General features: G+C 39.2%; 1 protein-coding gene across 3 annotated transcripts in view; it reads right to left on the bottom strand.

Moving 5' to 3' along the window:
- The window catches only part of arid3a (AT rich interactive domain 3A (BRIGHT-like)), a 70,615-nt gene that overhangs the window by 45,823 nt on the left and 8,003 nt on the right, over positions 1–16,789 (bottom strand). For 2 of the 3 annotated variants that reach the window (XM_044130408.1, XM_044130410.1), the window contains exon 2: positions 401–1,043. In XM_044130408.1, coding sequence (XP_043986343.1) covers positions 401–738 — 338 coding nt within the window. In that variant the 5' untranslated portion in view covers positions 739–1,043. Of the gene's footprint in view, positions 1–400; positions 1,044–2,102; positions 2,155–16,789 lie in introns of those variants that run through there. The other variant, XM_044130409.1, reaches the window with a different exon arrangement.

Here is a 16,789-nt window from a genome sequence, read left to right as displayed (position 1 = left end):
GGGGGGGGGGCTGGGCGAAATGGGTTAAAACTTTGTTGATATTCCACTAATGTAAAAAAAACAACAACTTGCATTTCATAATTGCAGTGTTCCGGTTAAATAGGAAACACAATTAAAATTACGTGAATAAGTTTGTTCACCCGATAAATCGTCTTCCTGTCGTCTTCTTTGTCTTTTCTGCCAGTAGTATTATATCCACTTGTTCATCTCATTACTTGTGTGATGTGACAAAAATTATTTCCACTACTCTATTAAAACCCGAGTTTTTTCAGAATTGGTGTGTTTCCATTAAGGAAATTTATTTTAAATCCAGTTTGTGAAGTTTTATGGTCAGTGGAAACACAGCCTCCAGGGAAACCCTGTTGAAAAACAATCCAGATTTTCTAATCGATGGACTTACATCTGTTCCTCCTCGTCGGAGCCCATCATGTCCTTGTAATGCTCCTCCCCTTCGTCGTTGTCGTCGTCTCGCTCCTCCTCGCCGCCACTGCTGCGCTTCGACATGGGGCTGTCCGACACCCTCTGCAGCCCGGCGGCGGCGGCTCGCATGGCCGCCAGCGCCGCGATCTGCGCCTGCTCGCCCTCGGGGGCGGCGCTCTCCATGGGGTCGTTGCCGGCGCGGACCTGGGCGTGCTGGACGATGGCCTGCTGCTGTAGCTGCTGCTGTAGCTGCTGCTCCATCAGAAGCTTGGCCCTCTGCTGCCTGTGCAGGTTCTCCATGACGGCCTGCAGCTTCATCTCCGGGGAAAGCGGCACTTTGTTCAGCGGCCTTCCTCCCCCCCTCTGAACGAGCAACAACTTCGCTTCCAGTCAAGCGACGGACGTTACACCTCTGTCCCAGAATTAAGGGCGACTACGATGCGTGCCGGTGACAAAGCACCTTTAAGATGTCGGGGATGAACAGGAAGCAGGTCTGAGACATGCAGTCGCAGGTCTCTGAAGCCTCTCGCTTGTTTCAAAGCCGGGGGCAGAGCTGAGCTGTCGAGGCACAAGCAGTGGCACTGGAGGTGGGGGTACAAAGCTCCGCAGACAAACTCGGTTACCTGAGGGGCAGAAAAAAGGGCAAAGTGTCAAAATGTTCCTCCACTACTTTCTATTTAAATCAGCAGCATGAGCAGCGGAGAAAGACGCATGATGAGCTCTTCATTTCAGAAACAAAACTTCTTTCTCTGTCTCCAGTTTACAGGTGAACGGGTTTGTGTTTTTATTGATTTATGAGGCCATTATATTAAAAAAAATTAACTTCAAATTCTGGTTAAGAAAATCTCATTAAACAGCTTTTACTACCCAATTATGAACTGATCAATCAAATAATAATAATCAACAGATCTGTTCTATATTGATAATGTATGAAGTGGAAACGGCTGAGCTTTTCACAAGATGATATTATTTTTTGCTGCAGATGCATCTTTTGCTACAAATAATCAAACATGCTCTAAAGGACTGCTGTGTTATGTGACTTTAGGCAGTAAAATGTCTATTTTCTTATTTTAAATGGAATAAAATTGTTAGTTCTTTTGCATTTTTACAGTTTCTAATATTTTATTAAAAAAGGCTTAACCGGTCAAATGACAAATTTGCAGAATAAGATTTCTTTTTATCAGAATAAACAATATAATAATCGATTACTAACATAATCATTAGTTGCAATCATAATGGAGAAATGGAGGACTTTTATTGCGCTTGCTCCTTGTTTTGCAACCAACACATTGTATAAACCATTACAGGGAAATGAAGTTAATAGGTGACGCACTACGGTAAAAGTCCAGCACATTTCCACGCTGCTTGATTAATCATTTTTAAAGCTCCGACCTGCAGCGGCCAAGAAAGTATTGTGTCTCAATGAACTGAAATCACAACTTAAAACAATGTGACTGAGGAGAAAACGCTTAATTTCACACACAAAACCCAAGTTTCAAAGCAGAGTCCCTGTGACGCATACGCAGAGGCCCAGAGATAACATCTGTCATGCAGCGTGTGCAGGATTACTCACACCAGAAACTGAACCGGCGAGCCGCTCACAGAGGGCCGAAAGATTGAAAAAAGAAAGAAAAAAGAAAGAGAGGAAATGAAATCACAGGAAGAAGTGTCATTTTTCTCACCTGGTTGGATTAAAATTTTAGATAAGCTTCCAGTCAACGCAGACACAAAACTGCAACCATGTCTGGGCAATATTGTCTCAAGTTTCCTCAAAGACCTGCAGGTGAAGCCCACTCATTTTTAACTGCCGTGTTTTTTCCCCCCTCCCCTCTTGTTTTTGCCTGTGAGTGACACACAGTGGGGAGTTTTTCTGCAATATGTGTAGGTGGCATCAGTTTGCCAGCATACCTGCTTCAGAAAAGGTCCAGATATGCAAAACAGCCTCTGTTCCAATCTTCTAGGAATATTCTTTTTAAAAAATCCCTTTTGCTAAGCGCTTGCAGCACAACCAGGCTGCGGCTAGATCAGTCGGATACAGATAAGGGCTGCACTCAAAAGTCAACAGCACACGGGGAAATTAGATTTGAGCGCAGGTGCTGGACGTGCAGGAGTACCAGTCATGACTGGAGCTGGCGGTGACTGTGCCTCACCGCTCGTTCAGCCGTGCTGACTAATAAAGGTAGACGCACACTTTCGCAGGCAGCGATTTTATACTGAGAGCGATCAGGATTTGCACTGTTTTTCTGAGCTCACCCTGGATTTGAGAGGATTTTATAAAGGTATCGTTTAGTTTGTGTTGTTATTACAAGCAGCTCTGAAGTCGATGTTTAAAATTTGTACCTAGAATCAAAAGTGTTCATATTTTTCCATGTCATCACATCAGAACCACAAACTTTAAGGCATTTTACTTGATGTGATCGGTCAAATAAATGTAAAGTGAAACAGATTTTACAAATTAAAATCTTAAAAGTGTGGCCTTAGAGGACATTAGTGCAGTAGATTCAATTCTACTGGGGGCCAAAATTGCAACATTTTTTACATTTTCATCTGCCGTGGTTCGCTTTCACACTGCACTGTGTCAATCAAATCAAAAAACATGTTCCCCTCCTCACCTGTGGGGGCACTGGACCAAAAACCAATGAAGGAGACACTGAACGCAGCTTCAGTCTTCACAGAATGTAAACAAAAATGTCCGAATTTAGCAGCTGTAAGATTTCTCTTTTGTTGTTGGCAAAAGACAAGTCATTTCTCCCTCTAGGTTGAATTTACCCAGAATGCCCTGTGCTATTGTTCACTACGTGGTTTTGGAGCGGCCTCCGGTCCAGTCGGCGTTCATATATGCATTCTAAATGAAACAAGAGTTCACTTAAACCGAACCGAGACCGAGCCAGAGTTCGAGTCCACATTCAGACGTCCCAAAACAAACTGGACTTTCCAGGCATATGAACTGGAGTTTAATTAGCGGATTAAGTGGAGCTGGTGTGAATGCACCCTTTGTTGTGCAGTCTAAAGAAACCCATTTATAGGGAAATGACAACATTTATAGAAAACCATAAGAAGTCCCATTTACATGATGTTAAAAACCTTGCCTTCTGGTCAGATGAGAACTGAACTGGGATTTTGGGGGTTATTTGGTGTAAAATTAACACTAAGAGAACAGAGAAACACCTTTATGGTTAGAGGGATGCTCATCTTCTGCTGTGGCTGATAATGCTGGGATGGAGCTGCACATCCTAAAAGTAAGATCTTAAGATGTTAGCATATTTAGGCTTAGGCCAAGTTAGCCTACTTAGTGCATGTCATTACCGCTGAAACAATTAATCGGGACGAATCAAGTACTGAAACTATCATCAACTAATTTAGCAATCGATTAATCGTTAACTGGAATATACAAGTTCTGAAAAACAAACATTTACTAAAACAACAACATATTCAGAGCAGTAATTAAGCCAAAACTATAAAACACAATTATACATTTTGCATTTAGGCATATAAAAAAATCATTTATCTATAAATATGTTCTGCTGAGAACATATTTATTTAATTACTTAGGTTTATCTTCACCTGCTTCAAATTCTATAAAAGGAAATCTCACGTTAAACACAATTTGCTGTCCAATTATAAGCTGGTTAATCCAGACCAGCCCTACACCTTATTGATGTTAAATCGAGCAGAAAGCGTTGAGCTTTTAACGTGTTTATGTTAGAAGTTTCTCTTTTTTTATTTTGTTTTTTATGATCAAACGTACGCTAAAAGAATCCCAAGTTATTGCATTTTACTCAATAAAATGTTCCTTTATTAAAAATTTATTACATTTATTCACTTCAATTTTTAAAATCAAATTAATCATTATTACTAAAATAATTAGTGAATTAGTGTGAAATGGTGCCTACATTTGACATGTTTCAATTTATGTGTAAAAAATATTGGCGTTTATCTTTCTTACTTATGCGCCTCTTTGACTTAATAGATTCCAGTTAATGTGACAAAATGTGGCTTCTTGTCTTGGATGTTTCTGTCCTCTTTTGAGAGCTGATGCTTGCACTTCTACAGCTGACCACATTCATGACAGGCCTTGAATAAAACATACATGGGAGTCAGCACAGCGTCAAGGTAATACCAGTCTTCAAAGTACCACCACATTAAACCGTGCTGAGCTTACCTAAAAAGTGACCACCGCAGCACTCTTTGCACACAATAAACCCCGTCATTACAATGAGGGTATTATTTTGTCTCATGAGAGGAGGGGGGTGTTTTTCTTTCCCCAAGTAGCGTGCAGCTTTTACTGGAGATACTCAGGAAATCTTCACAACTAGACGTAGACGTCGAAGAGGAGGATAAACAGCCTCCAGTCGAAGGTCTTGCCGTCTTGCAAATACAATTCTAGCGACGTTATGCATCCATTCACAGGAAAATCATCTATTTTCCATATCTATTGTTTACATAGTCGTGGATGCATAATGAAAGGCGACACCTCACAGACATCCTGGTGTTGCTCTCTGAGCTGACGCCACTGTGATGCGGGCGTTTTTCTTTTAATAAAGTCACCTGCGTGTGCCAAACGGAAAATAACTGATAGTGTAACATTAAACCAGCCTGACCTAATTGGAAGATTGACTTATATATTTACACAGTATCGGTGATCTTGTGTTTCGTAAGGAATTTAGCATATCACAGACTGCATTGGCACACCACATTATTGAATGCTTCTTCTTCCTCTATGCTGAAATTTTACAGAAGTCAAGCAACTTTGCTTACAGCAGCTCAAAAGAAAATGTATCAAATATTGCAAAACATATAAACCTAAACAAGTTGAACTGCTGGGATTCTTGGTAGCTCAATGAATAAGAAGCGGTCTGCATACCTGGAGCTCACCCTTATCCGGATATCCCGGGGTCTGCTCTGCTCCTCCTTAAAAGCAGACACTGATAACAGCTACTAAACCCTTCAGATGTTGCATTAAGACATGTGTTACAGACGCCTGTCTGGCCCAGTTGAGCAACAAACAATAGCTGCTCAAAGCAGACAAAAAAAAAACCTCAAGGCGCCCAACGGTATAGCCGTATATGTTAGAGGAATCTTGCGCAAGGAAAGAGCTGTGAAACTTGTACGTTTCCTCAGAGGGTGAAGGAAGTGACAACCGACAGAGAAAACGCCGAGAGCCAGCCGACAGATACTCAATTTTGATTCACTGGATTCTTTCACGGGCGGCGGAGGCACAAGCGGACATCAGCAGCTGTCAGGACGAAGAATAGCGCCAGTGTAAGCGGGATTAAAGCACCTTACCTAACTGGATCTGGTTTGACTCAAAACAACTGCACTGCTCTCTGCAGCTGCAAAGCCAAACAAAGACACCCAATAATTACTCCTAACTATCCAGAAAACAAAAACAAAAATAAGGGAGAATCATGCAGAAACATCTCTACATACATTACACATCACTCATATTTTTAATTAGTCACCCTCAAGCGATTTGTTACTCAATCCATGTTGGTGCCAAAAGTAGTGCTGCCCGCCACCTAAGCCCTCGCTCCCCCCTCCATGTTTCATGAATGTGATTTCAAAGACAGAAGTGATTACAACAAAGCTGTTGTGTTGAGCCTTCTTCGGTGCAGGAGGAAGCAGAAGTGGTCTCTTTGTTTCATGCCACTGCTCATCATAAGCATCATGATTTCCTATATGCAAGATGGTGCAAATTCCATTGCGCCACCACACACGTCCGCAAGCTTCCTGAATTTATGCTCAGATGTTTTCTGTAATGTATATTTGTGATGTGACTGACCGGAACACTGCTGCTGTCGTCGTTGTTTTTAATTCACACAAAACAACAAGTGAGGCTCTGACTGACTGACAGCGTTGAATGATAAACTGTGAGGCAGTTTTATTAAAAAATAAAAGCTAAACACATTCAGTCTCGACTTAAACATAATTGGCTTCTTCCTCTTTGCTCTGGTGATGTGGCAGCGTGAGAAGCCTAATGCGAGTTTCCTACATATAAACTTGATGAACATTGCTTGCGGAAAACTCTGTCAACAAGAAGAAAGGTTTAAAAATTGCACATGTTTCCCACAACATTTACTGATGCCTTAAATGCAATAACATCTTTTTTCTTTTAAGATTCATTCAGCACCATGTTTCAAATAAAAGCCCACTTGTTTATTATTAAACCAGGTGTTGATTAGCAACAGGATTTAGGGAGTTAATGACGGATAAGAGAACCTATCAAACTTTTACATGATGTTTTATTTGGCAGCTAAATGGATGAAAGTTTCCACTCTTCTTGCACGTTTATACCCAGGTTTTGGCTGAAACGATAAGGCTTTTAATACCCAGAGCACAACAGAAACGTGGAGTTATACACTGTGAGCTCTTCTTTGATCTCAGAAAATAATGACAGGATATGAAGATAAAAGACAACTTCCTCCATGGTTTTGTTTCCACTTTGTGAAGGCATTCTAACTATCGAAATGTGGGAAACGCTATCTCTTTTAAAAGCTCTCAGCTGGACAAGTTCGCCTCCAAATGCAGATGTAATTTTTCTTTGACCAAAGAAACAAGGAACAAATTGAGCTCCTTTTCTGTTTGCTGACATATGGCTGTTTTTTTATAGCCAACCATCTGCTTTAGTGACTGTGAGGAGCACCCTCCGTGCAAAACAACACAGCAGCAAAAAAAGAAAACCCAGTTTGAAAGAGAGAGAGCGAGAGACCCCCGTCGGATTGCTTTGTCAGATCAACACAAACACTTTCTTTCCTGTCTCGTGCAAACCTTAACCCGCCGCATACATTTTAAAAGAAAAAAAAAATTGAAACAAGGAATTGATGAGCTTCTTGCAATAATTAATTTAAAGCTGCAGCATGTACATTTATAAAAAATTTTTTTTTTTTACATATTTGCTGAAATTTGTTTGGGATAAGACAAATAATCTTTAAAAAAAATCAAGCTTCTCTGCCTTCTCCTGGTGCTAACTAGAAACAACCAATCAAAAGCAGGGGGCGGGTCTTAGCGCTGTCAATTATGCTCAGCACTTACTCTTCCTTCTCCACTTCGTTTTGAATGCTAAGGCTGGTTAGCATGACCACAGACGACGGTGGATAAATGGTTTTCCTGTAATTGTGAATTGTTTCTTTGCCATTTGCACACTTAGCATCGCGGACACAAGGTTGATTGACAGCACTAAGACCCTCCTCTCGGTCTGATTGGTTGTTTTTGATGCAGTGCATTTCTACAAATGGCGATATCAGCACAGGGAGATTGATTTTTTCACAGATTATCTGTCTCATATTATACTGTCACAACTTTTAACAAATATTTAAAAAAACATGTTTTATAAAAGTTACATAATGCAGCTTTAAAGCAGAAATTATTCCTAATGCTGCTGCAAAACGACAACATGCTGCAGGTTACATTAAAAATAATATTTATAATATTATTTAATTTTGATATAGTGGTTTATTGATCAGCCTAATGTTCTGCTCAAACCTTTCACCTATCCAAGAAAATATTCCAGCACAATGTTTTAAAAAAAGCATACAAATGCAAAATTATGTAATGAGAACAGTAGTAAACATATTATAGAATAATTTTAAGAATAAAATTGTAATAATTTTGTAAATATCACACTTTTTTTCTCATTTCCCTGAATCCCTGACACTAAAATCTGCTGTTTATTGGCCCCCAGCCAGTGAGACTCCATCCAGATGCAGTTTTCTAATTAAATCATCACATCAAAATTGAATTTTTCCATTTCGAGCCACATTTTGTTGCTTACACTTCCACCTCCAGCAGCCTACCTGCACACAGAGGTATTAATGACATCTCCTTAAGTTAGAGACCTTCCAGTTTGCCCTGATTACCAATCAGTGCACAAGCTCCTTACCTGTCATTAGGCCTGTCACGATAAACGAAAAATCGATTAATCGTACGATAAATTAAAACTATCTACGTCATTTTAATTATCGCCGTTATCGTCTCTTCCAGCCTTTTTCTCTTTCTGTTGATGACGCTAAATGAAAAGAGGCTCAACTCCGGTGCTCTCCACTGATCCTCCCTTCCTCATTTCCTTAGTGTAATGCCCAGCGCACACGACACCATCTTAGTGCTATTGGTCGATTGTCGGCCCATTTTCAAAATCTGAGATCACACATTAGCCGACAGAAATCCTAGGTATAACGGTTCCATCGGGTTCGATGTGCCGTGTGATGTCCAACAGTGGGCACAACATAATGGCTACAAGTCCAGCTAACTAATTTTAAAACCAGGCATTAATCAATTCTTTACTACAATCTACCTGCAACGCATGTGGCTCTAGTGTCAGCGTAACGTCCTGACTGAATGAAAACCATTATAACCTATTTATGTCACGTTAACGAAGAACAGCTGAAAAGTTACCGGGTTCATCAACGTAGCGGTTTCGCTCCAACTCCTCCCCTCGTTGTTTCTATATTCTTTGTACAAAATGTTTTATAAACATTAATGTTGTTTCCACATATCATCTCCAATGTCCGCTGGACTTCGGGTTGCGCCGTTTCAGCTGTTTGGGATTCCCCTCGGTAATTTCCCCTGAGAAAGCAGGAGGAGAATCTGTGCTTTCTGATTGGCTACCTGTCACATTCAACAGGCTGCGTTAACAATCCCAGCGGGGAAAACCCCTGATTTAGATCGGAGCGCCACAACGATCTAGCGTAACACACCACACACTACAGGATGATCACAAGCCACAATCTTAGAACGATCAAAGTTTTATTGCATCAGGTAGTCGATGTGCCCATCTTCTCTATTTAAATCTAATGATTACTGAAGGGCAATATGGTAAACAGACTTTATAATCTGCACTCTTTTGGTTGAATGCAGTATTTATTTACACTTTGGCTTTATGTTATTTCGTTTTTATTCAAGTACATTTTTGTTAATGGAGACTGAGAATCAATTTTATTTTTATTTTTGGTTGTTTTGTTTATTTTGTTTATAAGTTCCAGTGTTGGGTGTTCTTTTGAAAATAAAGTGCATCCATCTTTGGCAGGAAATCGCATGCATTATTACGTCATTTCCATTAAATCAGTGTAAAAAGGTCTTCAAACAATACTATCGTCTATCGCAATAGTTTTTTAAGACAATTAATCGTTCAGCAAAATTTGCTATCGTGACAGGCCTACCTGTCATTGATTCAAGAAGTTCACGTCGCGTCTTGTTTTTAAGTGACACAAAAAAAAAAGCAGCAATTCATCAAATAACAGCAGAGTGTATTAATCAGACCTCAGGGCTCCTTTAAGGCCTCATTGAGAGGCTAACGGGAGACCACCTGTCGGAGAAGGTGGCAGGAGGAGGAACTGGCAAAGGAACTTTGGCAGTTGGCCGAATCAAGAATAAAGTAGAAACAACAAGCGCTAATGGGTTAATCCTCTTTTTTTCTAAACCCACATTTGAGAAGTGGAAGATTGCGAGGTCCGAGCAAACAGGGCAGAGTGATAAGAATGAGAGCTAAGGGTCTAATTCCAATGAGATAAAGAGACACACACCGCCATACACACATATAGCTACATATAAGAGCGGCTTCATGCAAAGAGTGTGGACGTCATAATCCTCGGTGTCCTGATCTTTTCACATGCTTTGTTACTCTAAGCAATACAAAACCAAAAATGCTAAAGAGAAAGTCATACATTGCTGCAGCTGGCTTTACTGTTTTCATTGCAGCTATTATTTAGCGATTCAGCTGAAGGAGGGTAAAAAAGCAACTTCATGTTTTTTCATGCTCTGAGAGAAGAACCCGTCTCGTTGCCTGGTCGGGCCGCGCGGTCTGAGAGAAGCTGGGTGAGGTCTGGGTGGGACCTGAAACTATGCATTAAAATGAAACGTCTGTTCTGGTTGACTGAAAATCACAGAGTCTGATTCTTACAGTGGTAATCCAGTGTTCAGCTTCATCTCCGGCGCCTCAGCTGTTCATGTAAATCAATGTGGGTGACACTGTAACGCTTTCCCCTGGATTTCAGCGGGTTCATTATGAGTTTCTGTGGGCGATACTTGATCTGTCATTCTTTAAAGTAAGTTGTTGTAATAATTATTTTACTACCCCTTAGCAAAAACTGACTTGTCGTTAATTGCACCAACGTAGATCTGGGTGATTAAGATCAGTTCTATCATTCAGTTAAGTACAGCAGACTTTTCATGGACACTTGAAACCAAATATTTACATGCAATAAATAAAAAAAGATACTGTTTTTGTTGCATAGTCTGAGGCCTAGTCCATACCTGGGAAACAAAATTTTAATGCTTTTCGGCATCTAGTCCACACAAAAACTCAAATTATTTGTAAAGAATGCAACAAGATTGGATGGGCAAAACTATTTCTACTTACCAGAGTACCAGAAACCTGGATATTTTTTGCTTATTTTAATTGTACGCAGTTCTTTAAATGTCCTGTGAGTAAATATATTTCCCAATTTATCCATAACATCTGGAACTTTCAATATCTAGCAAGTTATTTTCGCAATTTACCGTTTAGTAAAAGAGTCCCTCTCATATTAATTTCACTGCCTGCTGTGGCGGTGGTGAAAGTACCGTAATAACCTGATATTAACTGGAGAGCGCAACGTCTCCCTTTTCAGAAACCGTTGGAATTTTTCAGATAGCGCAACGTGTGGCGGAGTTACGGTACTGCAAATTTGGCTGGATTATCGCCGATCCGTTCGGTCTGGAAGAATTAAAAAGCTTCTTGTAGTAGTTTGTTGAAGCTTTGGCCCATTTCTCCAGACAGAGCTGGTGGAACTAAATTGGGTTTCACCTTTTTCAGCTTTTCTCAACATTTGAGCCTGTGGGCTTCCTCCTCATTGAGTGGCCTTTCAGTTGATGTTCAGGATAAATTGCACTGTGATCTTCCATTCTCTTACCAAATCCAACCAGGATCTCTGCATTTGTACTTGTAGTTGCACCCGAAGATGTTCTCTCTTTCAGAAACGGGTTGTTTTTTTTCCCTTTAAACAAGTTGAGTGGAGGTCAGTATTTCTTTCTAATACTTAACTTGGTAAAAATTGTTCTTTTCTTTTTTTACTACATCACATAAGGAAGCAGTTGTGTCTAAGGTGGGCTTTAAAGGTTGTGAATTACTGTATCCAAAACCCAAATATGCTTCCCTTTTTACAGTAACTGTTGATGATGATCAAAAAAAAATATGGAAGAAAACATTTTGTGTTTTGAAACGACTGGTACCTCTTTATACTGGTACCAGGCCAGTGTTATCAACAAACTCATCTTCTCCTCTTGGAACTGAAATATTCAATGCCTACATTTAGCTTGTTGTTTCTATCAGATTTATTAACCCTTTCAGGTTTTAAAACGTCTGTTATTTGGGTTATTTTGTAGTAGTTTTTACATTTTACTTGTGTTTTCTCATTTTAATGTTACTTGATTGATATTGTTTCACTCTAAGGAATGTTTTACTGTTTATCTCTGTAAAACAGCTCAAAGAACGTTTTATAAATAAAGTTTAAATAACTGGTTGATTAAAGGGGCGGTATAATGGAAAATTTACTCTTGAGCTTTACATTATGTTATGATGTCATTCCCTCATTGAAAGCAAACTTTCAATGTTTTAATTCATTGTTATGAGTTTCAACAACATCTATTTTCCCTTTGGGATTAATAAAGTATTTTTGAATTTGAATTTGAATTCAAGCATGTGTAAGAAAATCCTTGAAACTGAGTTAAGCTCTCCAAGGAACAATGGCAAACGGCATCATGGAGAAGCGTTGTGATGACATACTGAAGGTAGAGGTCCTTAAAGAGACAGAGGTTAATTTTAACATTTCTTATTATTTCTAATATATGCAGCACTGTCATAACTGTGCATAACATAATTACTTGTTTGTGGAAAATATGAAATACAGACTTTTAATTCACTAAATCAATTATTTTTCAGCTTTTTAAAGGAACAGTGGTTTAATTGTAGCAGCTGGAAGAAACTCGGGAGAAAATTACATAGATTCTCCATAAGACTTATTTCTTTATATTTTTTTTATTTTTATCTCAGAAAGGAAACTCTGGCAGAAGAACATAAGAGCGCAAAAATGTTTATTTACCATCAAACAACTGAAGGGGAGCTCTAAACTAACAAAAATTTCTAGTTTGAAACCATTCGTTTTGTCTTTATTTGTTACTTTTATGTCACACAGACAGAAAAATTTGCTTCAGATGATTTGTTATAAAAAGTGTGAGGAAGGAAAATAATCATCTTCCTTTACAACACCAAAGGTAGTTACTTATAAATAATGAATAAATTGTTGTAAAACATGTAAATTTCTTGCTTTAATTTGCAGGTTTAACCCAGTAATACCCAAAGTGACAAGAATTAGGAGCAAAGGAAGATTTTTGTGATCAATTCCTGCTTTTGGCATAAAAAACGTCCCATAGATCATAGAAGCAAATTGTTGCTCAGTGGTGCTGGTCTTGATTATGAATCCCTCTCTCACATTCCTTGCAGTATTACCAAGTAAGGCAGTAACACAGGCTCCATTGAGCCCCACTGCACCAACAACAAGATCATTGAGGAAGTGTCGCACAGGCTGGTCACGCATTTTCCACTGACCTCCTCCAGCCAGGCGAGGCAATACAACAAACAAAATCTGATAAGCTCCAGCCATGCTATAAATTAAGGAGGCATATAACAAAAATAATCCAGCGATCCGCTTCTCAGCAGCCATATATCAAGCAGCTGACTCCCACCGGCTGAGAAAGTGATTTGTACTGCCGCTGCTGACCACATTAATGGGCTGAATGCTCCAAATCTGCGGCGGTAATTACACAGGGCCAGATTTAAGAGTTTTCTTCTTGTATTTCACTTGAAAAAACAAGCTGGATCCTCTAATCCACATGTGTTAAACTCAAGGCCTTGGGCCCAAATCTGGCCCGCCATATCTTTTTGTGTGGCCCTAAATTTCACCAATCAGTCCATCCTGTTTTCTGTGATTGATTCAGATTCCCACATTTGTTCTGGCTAATGTACAACTGTAAGCTTATTGCAAATTTTACGCAAAAATGAACGAAAACATTGGGTTTACCGACCACTAGCTCCCACCTGTAGGTGGCAGTATTTGTACTTTTACGATACTGCTGCTTCGGCCTTATTTGATGTCAAATTATTAGTTCGTCTGTGATCGACAATTAACAAAGTCACAATTAATGTCATACATAAATCAAATCTTGCAAAATTCATTGAAACAATTTCTATATTTGTGATTTTAACTGCAAAAAAATCACAAAATCAATCTCAAAATCTTGAAGGAACTGAACAAAGTGAAAAGACGTTGAATTTAAATAACTTATAAAACGCAGAGACGGGTATTTATCAGTATTTTAACAGTTTGTTAATGGGGTTTATCACCGCATTCTGGCACGACTGGCCCTTTAAGAACATTCACAATCTTGATTTGGCCCAAAAGGAAAATGAGCTTGACACCCCTGTCTTATGTGATTCAGAGAAGTTAACTCTGAGTAAGATGTTAGCAAGTCTGAGCCCAGAACTGTTCACAATTAAAAGTTTAGGGATCCAGGCACAAGTGGACATCTATTGACGAAGAAAAACTGATCAACAGAAAGCTAGTTTGTCTTCTGTACATGAAAGCACTTCTTCTTCTACCCACAGGAACAGCCATTGTCTGGATATTCATACAGAAACAAAAAAATCTGCTGATTCAGCTGAAAGGAGAACAATTATGTAGGCCAGCTCGCTGGTGGATATTGACCTTGCCATGCTACAAATTCACGTAGAGGCTTGACATGGAGAGACGAGCATTATGGGAGCAAACATAAATCTCATGTGACGACAGCTCACAGCCCATTCTTAGAGAGACCAATGAGAATCACCAGTGGAAACCGCTGCTGTCATTATGCTGAGGTTGGGCTCAGCTCGGTGTGAGCAAGAGAAGATTCACTCCTGCTGATGTCGAATTGTTGTCCTGCCTTCCATCTTTGATTAGAAAGATGTGAAAAATTATTTGCCTCCTTAACTAGGGCTGGACAATAAATCAAGAACAATGTATATTGTGATAGACAGGTGATCGATGTCAACAGAAAATACGTCTGACAGAAAATTCTATAATTTCTCTCAACTCTGATCTAGAACCGCACAGCATTCTGGGGGATGTAGGCAGAAGGCTTTAGCGTCTCATGGCTAACTGCAGCTAATTTACGCAAGTGCTAAAATAAATACTTCTAGGGAGGGTATCTTTGTTTTTTGTTTTTTTGTAGTTCTAAACACAGAAAATAATTGGAAGAGAATAACAAGAAATAGAGAAAAATGATTTAACCACGTTTTGCTAGACTGCTTCTGAAAAAAGAAAACCAAGTAAATGAATAGCCCATGTACAATAATCAAACATGAGAAAAGACAGAATAATACATTGGTGGTTCACATGAACACGTGTTGTATAATCTTGTAACATCTTTAGTTATTCTCATATAAGATGTGATTATTATCAAAATAAAGGTATTATTTGAGTTCACCACAGGGCATGTTTACAGTAGCTACTAGCTAACAGTCTCATGAGTCCAATACGCAATTATATACTTAGAATTTCTAAACAAAGTCTCATAATTGCTTAAAAATAAAAAACACATTGATAAAACGTTGCTAGTTTGACAGTATTTAAAATTTTTAAAACAAAAAAAACGATTGAATAATTATCAATATCAACTAAAACCCTTGTGTGGTGATACGTTTTTCAGCCATATCGTCCAGCTCTACTCCTAATATATATTACTCTTGTTTTAGTCAAACGTGTTTGAGGTCATGAAGATAAAAATAATATCAGACAAAGACGACCAGACTAAAGTTTCAAAATGTTAAATTTGTAAAGACAATAAAAAATTATACCAAAGTGTTTTGATGTGATGCAGTAAATGCCTCTCAGCTGAAGGGAACCTTGACAGCAGTAACCACTCTCAAGTGGTCTCAATAACTGGCAATGAGTCATTTACATTTTCTTGGGGAATTTTTGACCCGATCTTCTCATAAAACAGTTTTAATTTAGCCAAATTAGAGGGTTTTGGGTTTTTTTTTTGTATGAATGGTCTGTTTCACCCTCAGGCTACAGAATTTTATGTGTATTCAAGCAGGAATGCACCATTCCAATATTAATATCTGTATCGGTTCAAGCATTGAAAAAAAAAAACCCTCTACATTTGGTATGTTCCCAATCTATAAGGACAGATCTATTCAGTCTAATTCTATGCTTTGAGTGGTGCCTTATTATTTATTTTACATTAAATTAAGAATTAGTAATTGACCATCTGAACTGTTTGAAAGAAAGTTTATTTTTACGTTTGACCAAGGTAGTCAGCCTATAGCTTTTGCTTCAGTTTCTTTATTGTTAATTTTACAATTGTTATTACCTTAATTGAACTAACTCACTGTGTGAATAATTTAAAGTTGTGTTGTTTTTTTACATGTTTGACCAAGCTTATGAAGCCATTGGTGTATTGAACTGTGGCGTAGAGTTACCTGATAAAGTTGTAATTCAATGAGTTTTAAGCCATTTTCCTGTATCGGATCAGAATCAGCCGCTACTAAACCTCAGGTATCTGTATTGGTGCATCCCTTCATTTAAGTTCTGACTTTGACTAGGTCACATGCTGGGTGTACATGGAACTGTGCTTTCCTACATAATCCAAGTGCGCTTGAGTTGGTAGGCTTTCTCCTGTTGGATTTTCATCTCTTCTAGCAAGTCGTCCGGAAACTGAAGCAGCAAAGCAACCGCAGACCATCCCATAACCATATCAAACTGTAATTTTACCACTTTTCATGTATTCCCCATTTGTGGAGTGATTCTCACAGATGTTTGTCCTGGAAATGTCCCTGTGGGGGTTACCAGACTGACAGATGTCAGTGACTTTAGCCCACAACAAACATTCATCCACGAGCCTCTCGTTGCGGATTACTTTGTCTAAATCATATAAGTTGATCTGCTGTGATCAGGCGCTGTGTGTCCTTACACAGCATATTCTGTGATTAGGGAACCCCAGGCGTTTACAACTCACAGCAATCAAGTATAAGACGAGCTGAGCTCATGTTGCGATCCTCATTCTGGCTGTTCAAATCCAAGCATCGCTTTAAATACAAGCAAATCATCGCCCTCAACATGTCAGTATCTGATCAGACGTTGCTGAGCAACATATTTCTCAGATCAGACGGATTCTGCAAATCATGTGGTGCGTCTGCTCACATGAACTCTTGCTGCTTCTGAAACCGTCTCCTCTTTGTAGCTCATCACCACGTAATCCAGCGTCACACCTTACAGTTCACAGCGGTTTTGGGTTTGTGATTACCTGATTCAGATTAGATTTTTGCTCCCCTCTCCCCTCTTTAGCCTACTTCATG

The sequence above is a fragment of the Gambusia affinis genome, linkage group LG10 (assembly GCF_019740435.1).
Source record: "Gambusia affinis linkage group LG10, SWU_Gaff_1.0, whole genome shotgun sequence".
In the NCBI taxonomy this organism is placed as follows: domain Eukaryota; kingdom Metazoa; phylum Chordata; class Actinopteri; order Cyprinodontiformes; family Poeciliidae; genus Gambusia; species Gambusia affinis.
This window is presented reverse-complemented; position numbering and strand designations above follow the sequence as displayed.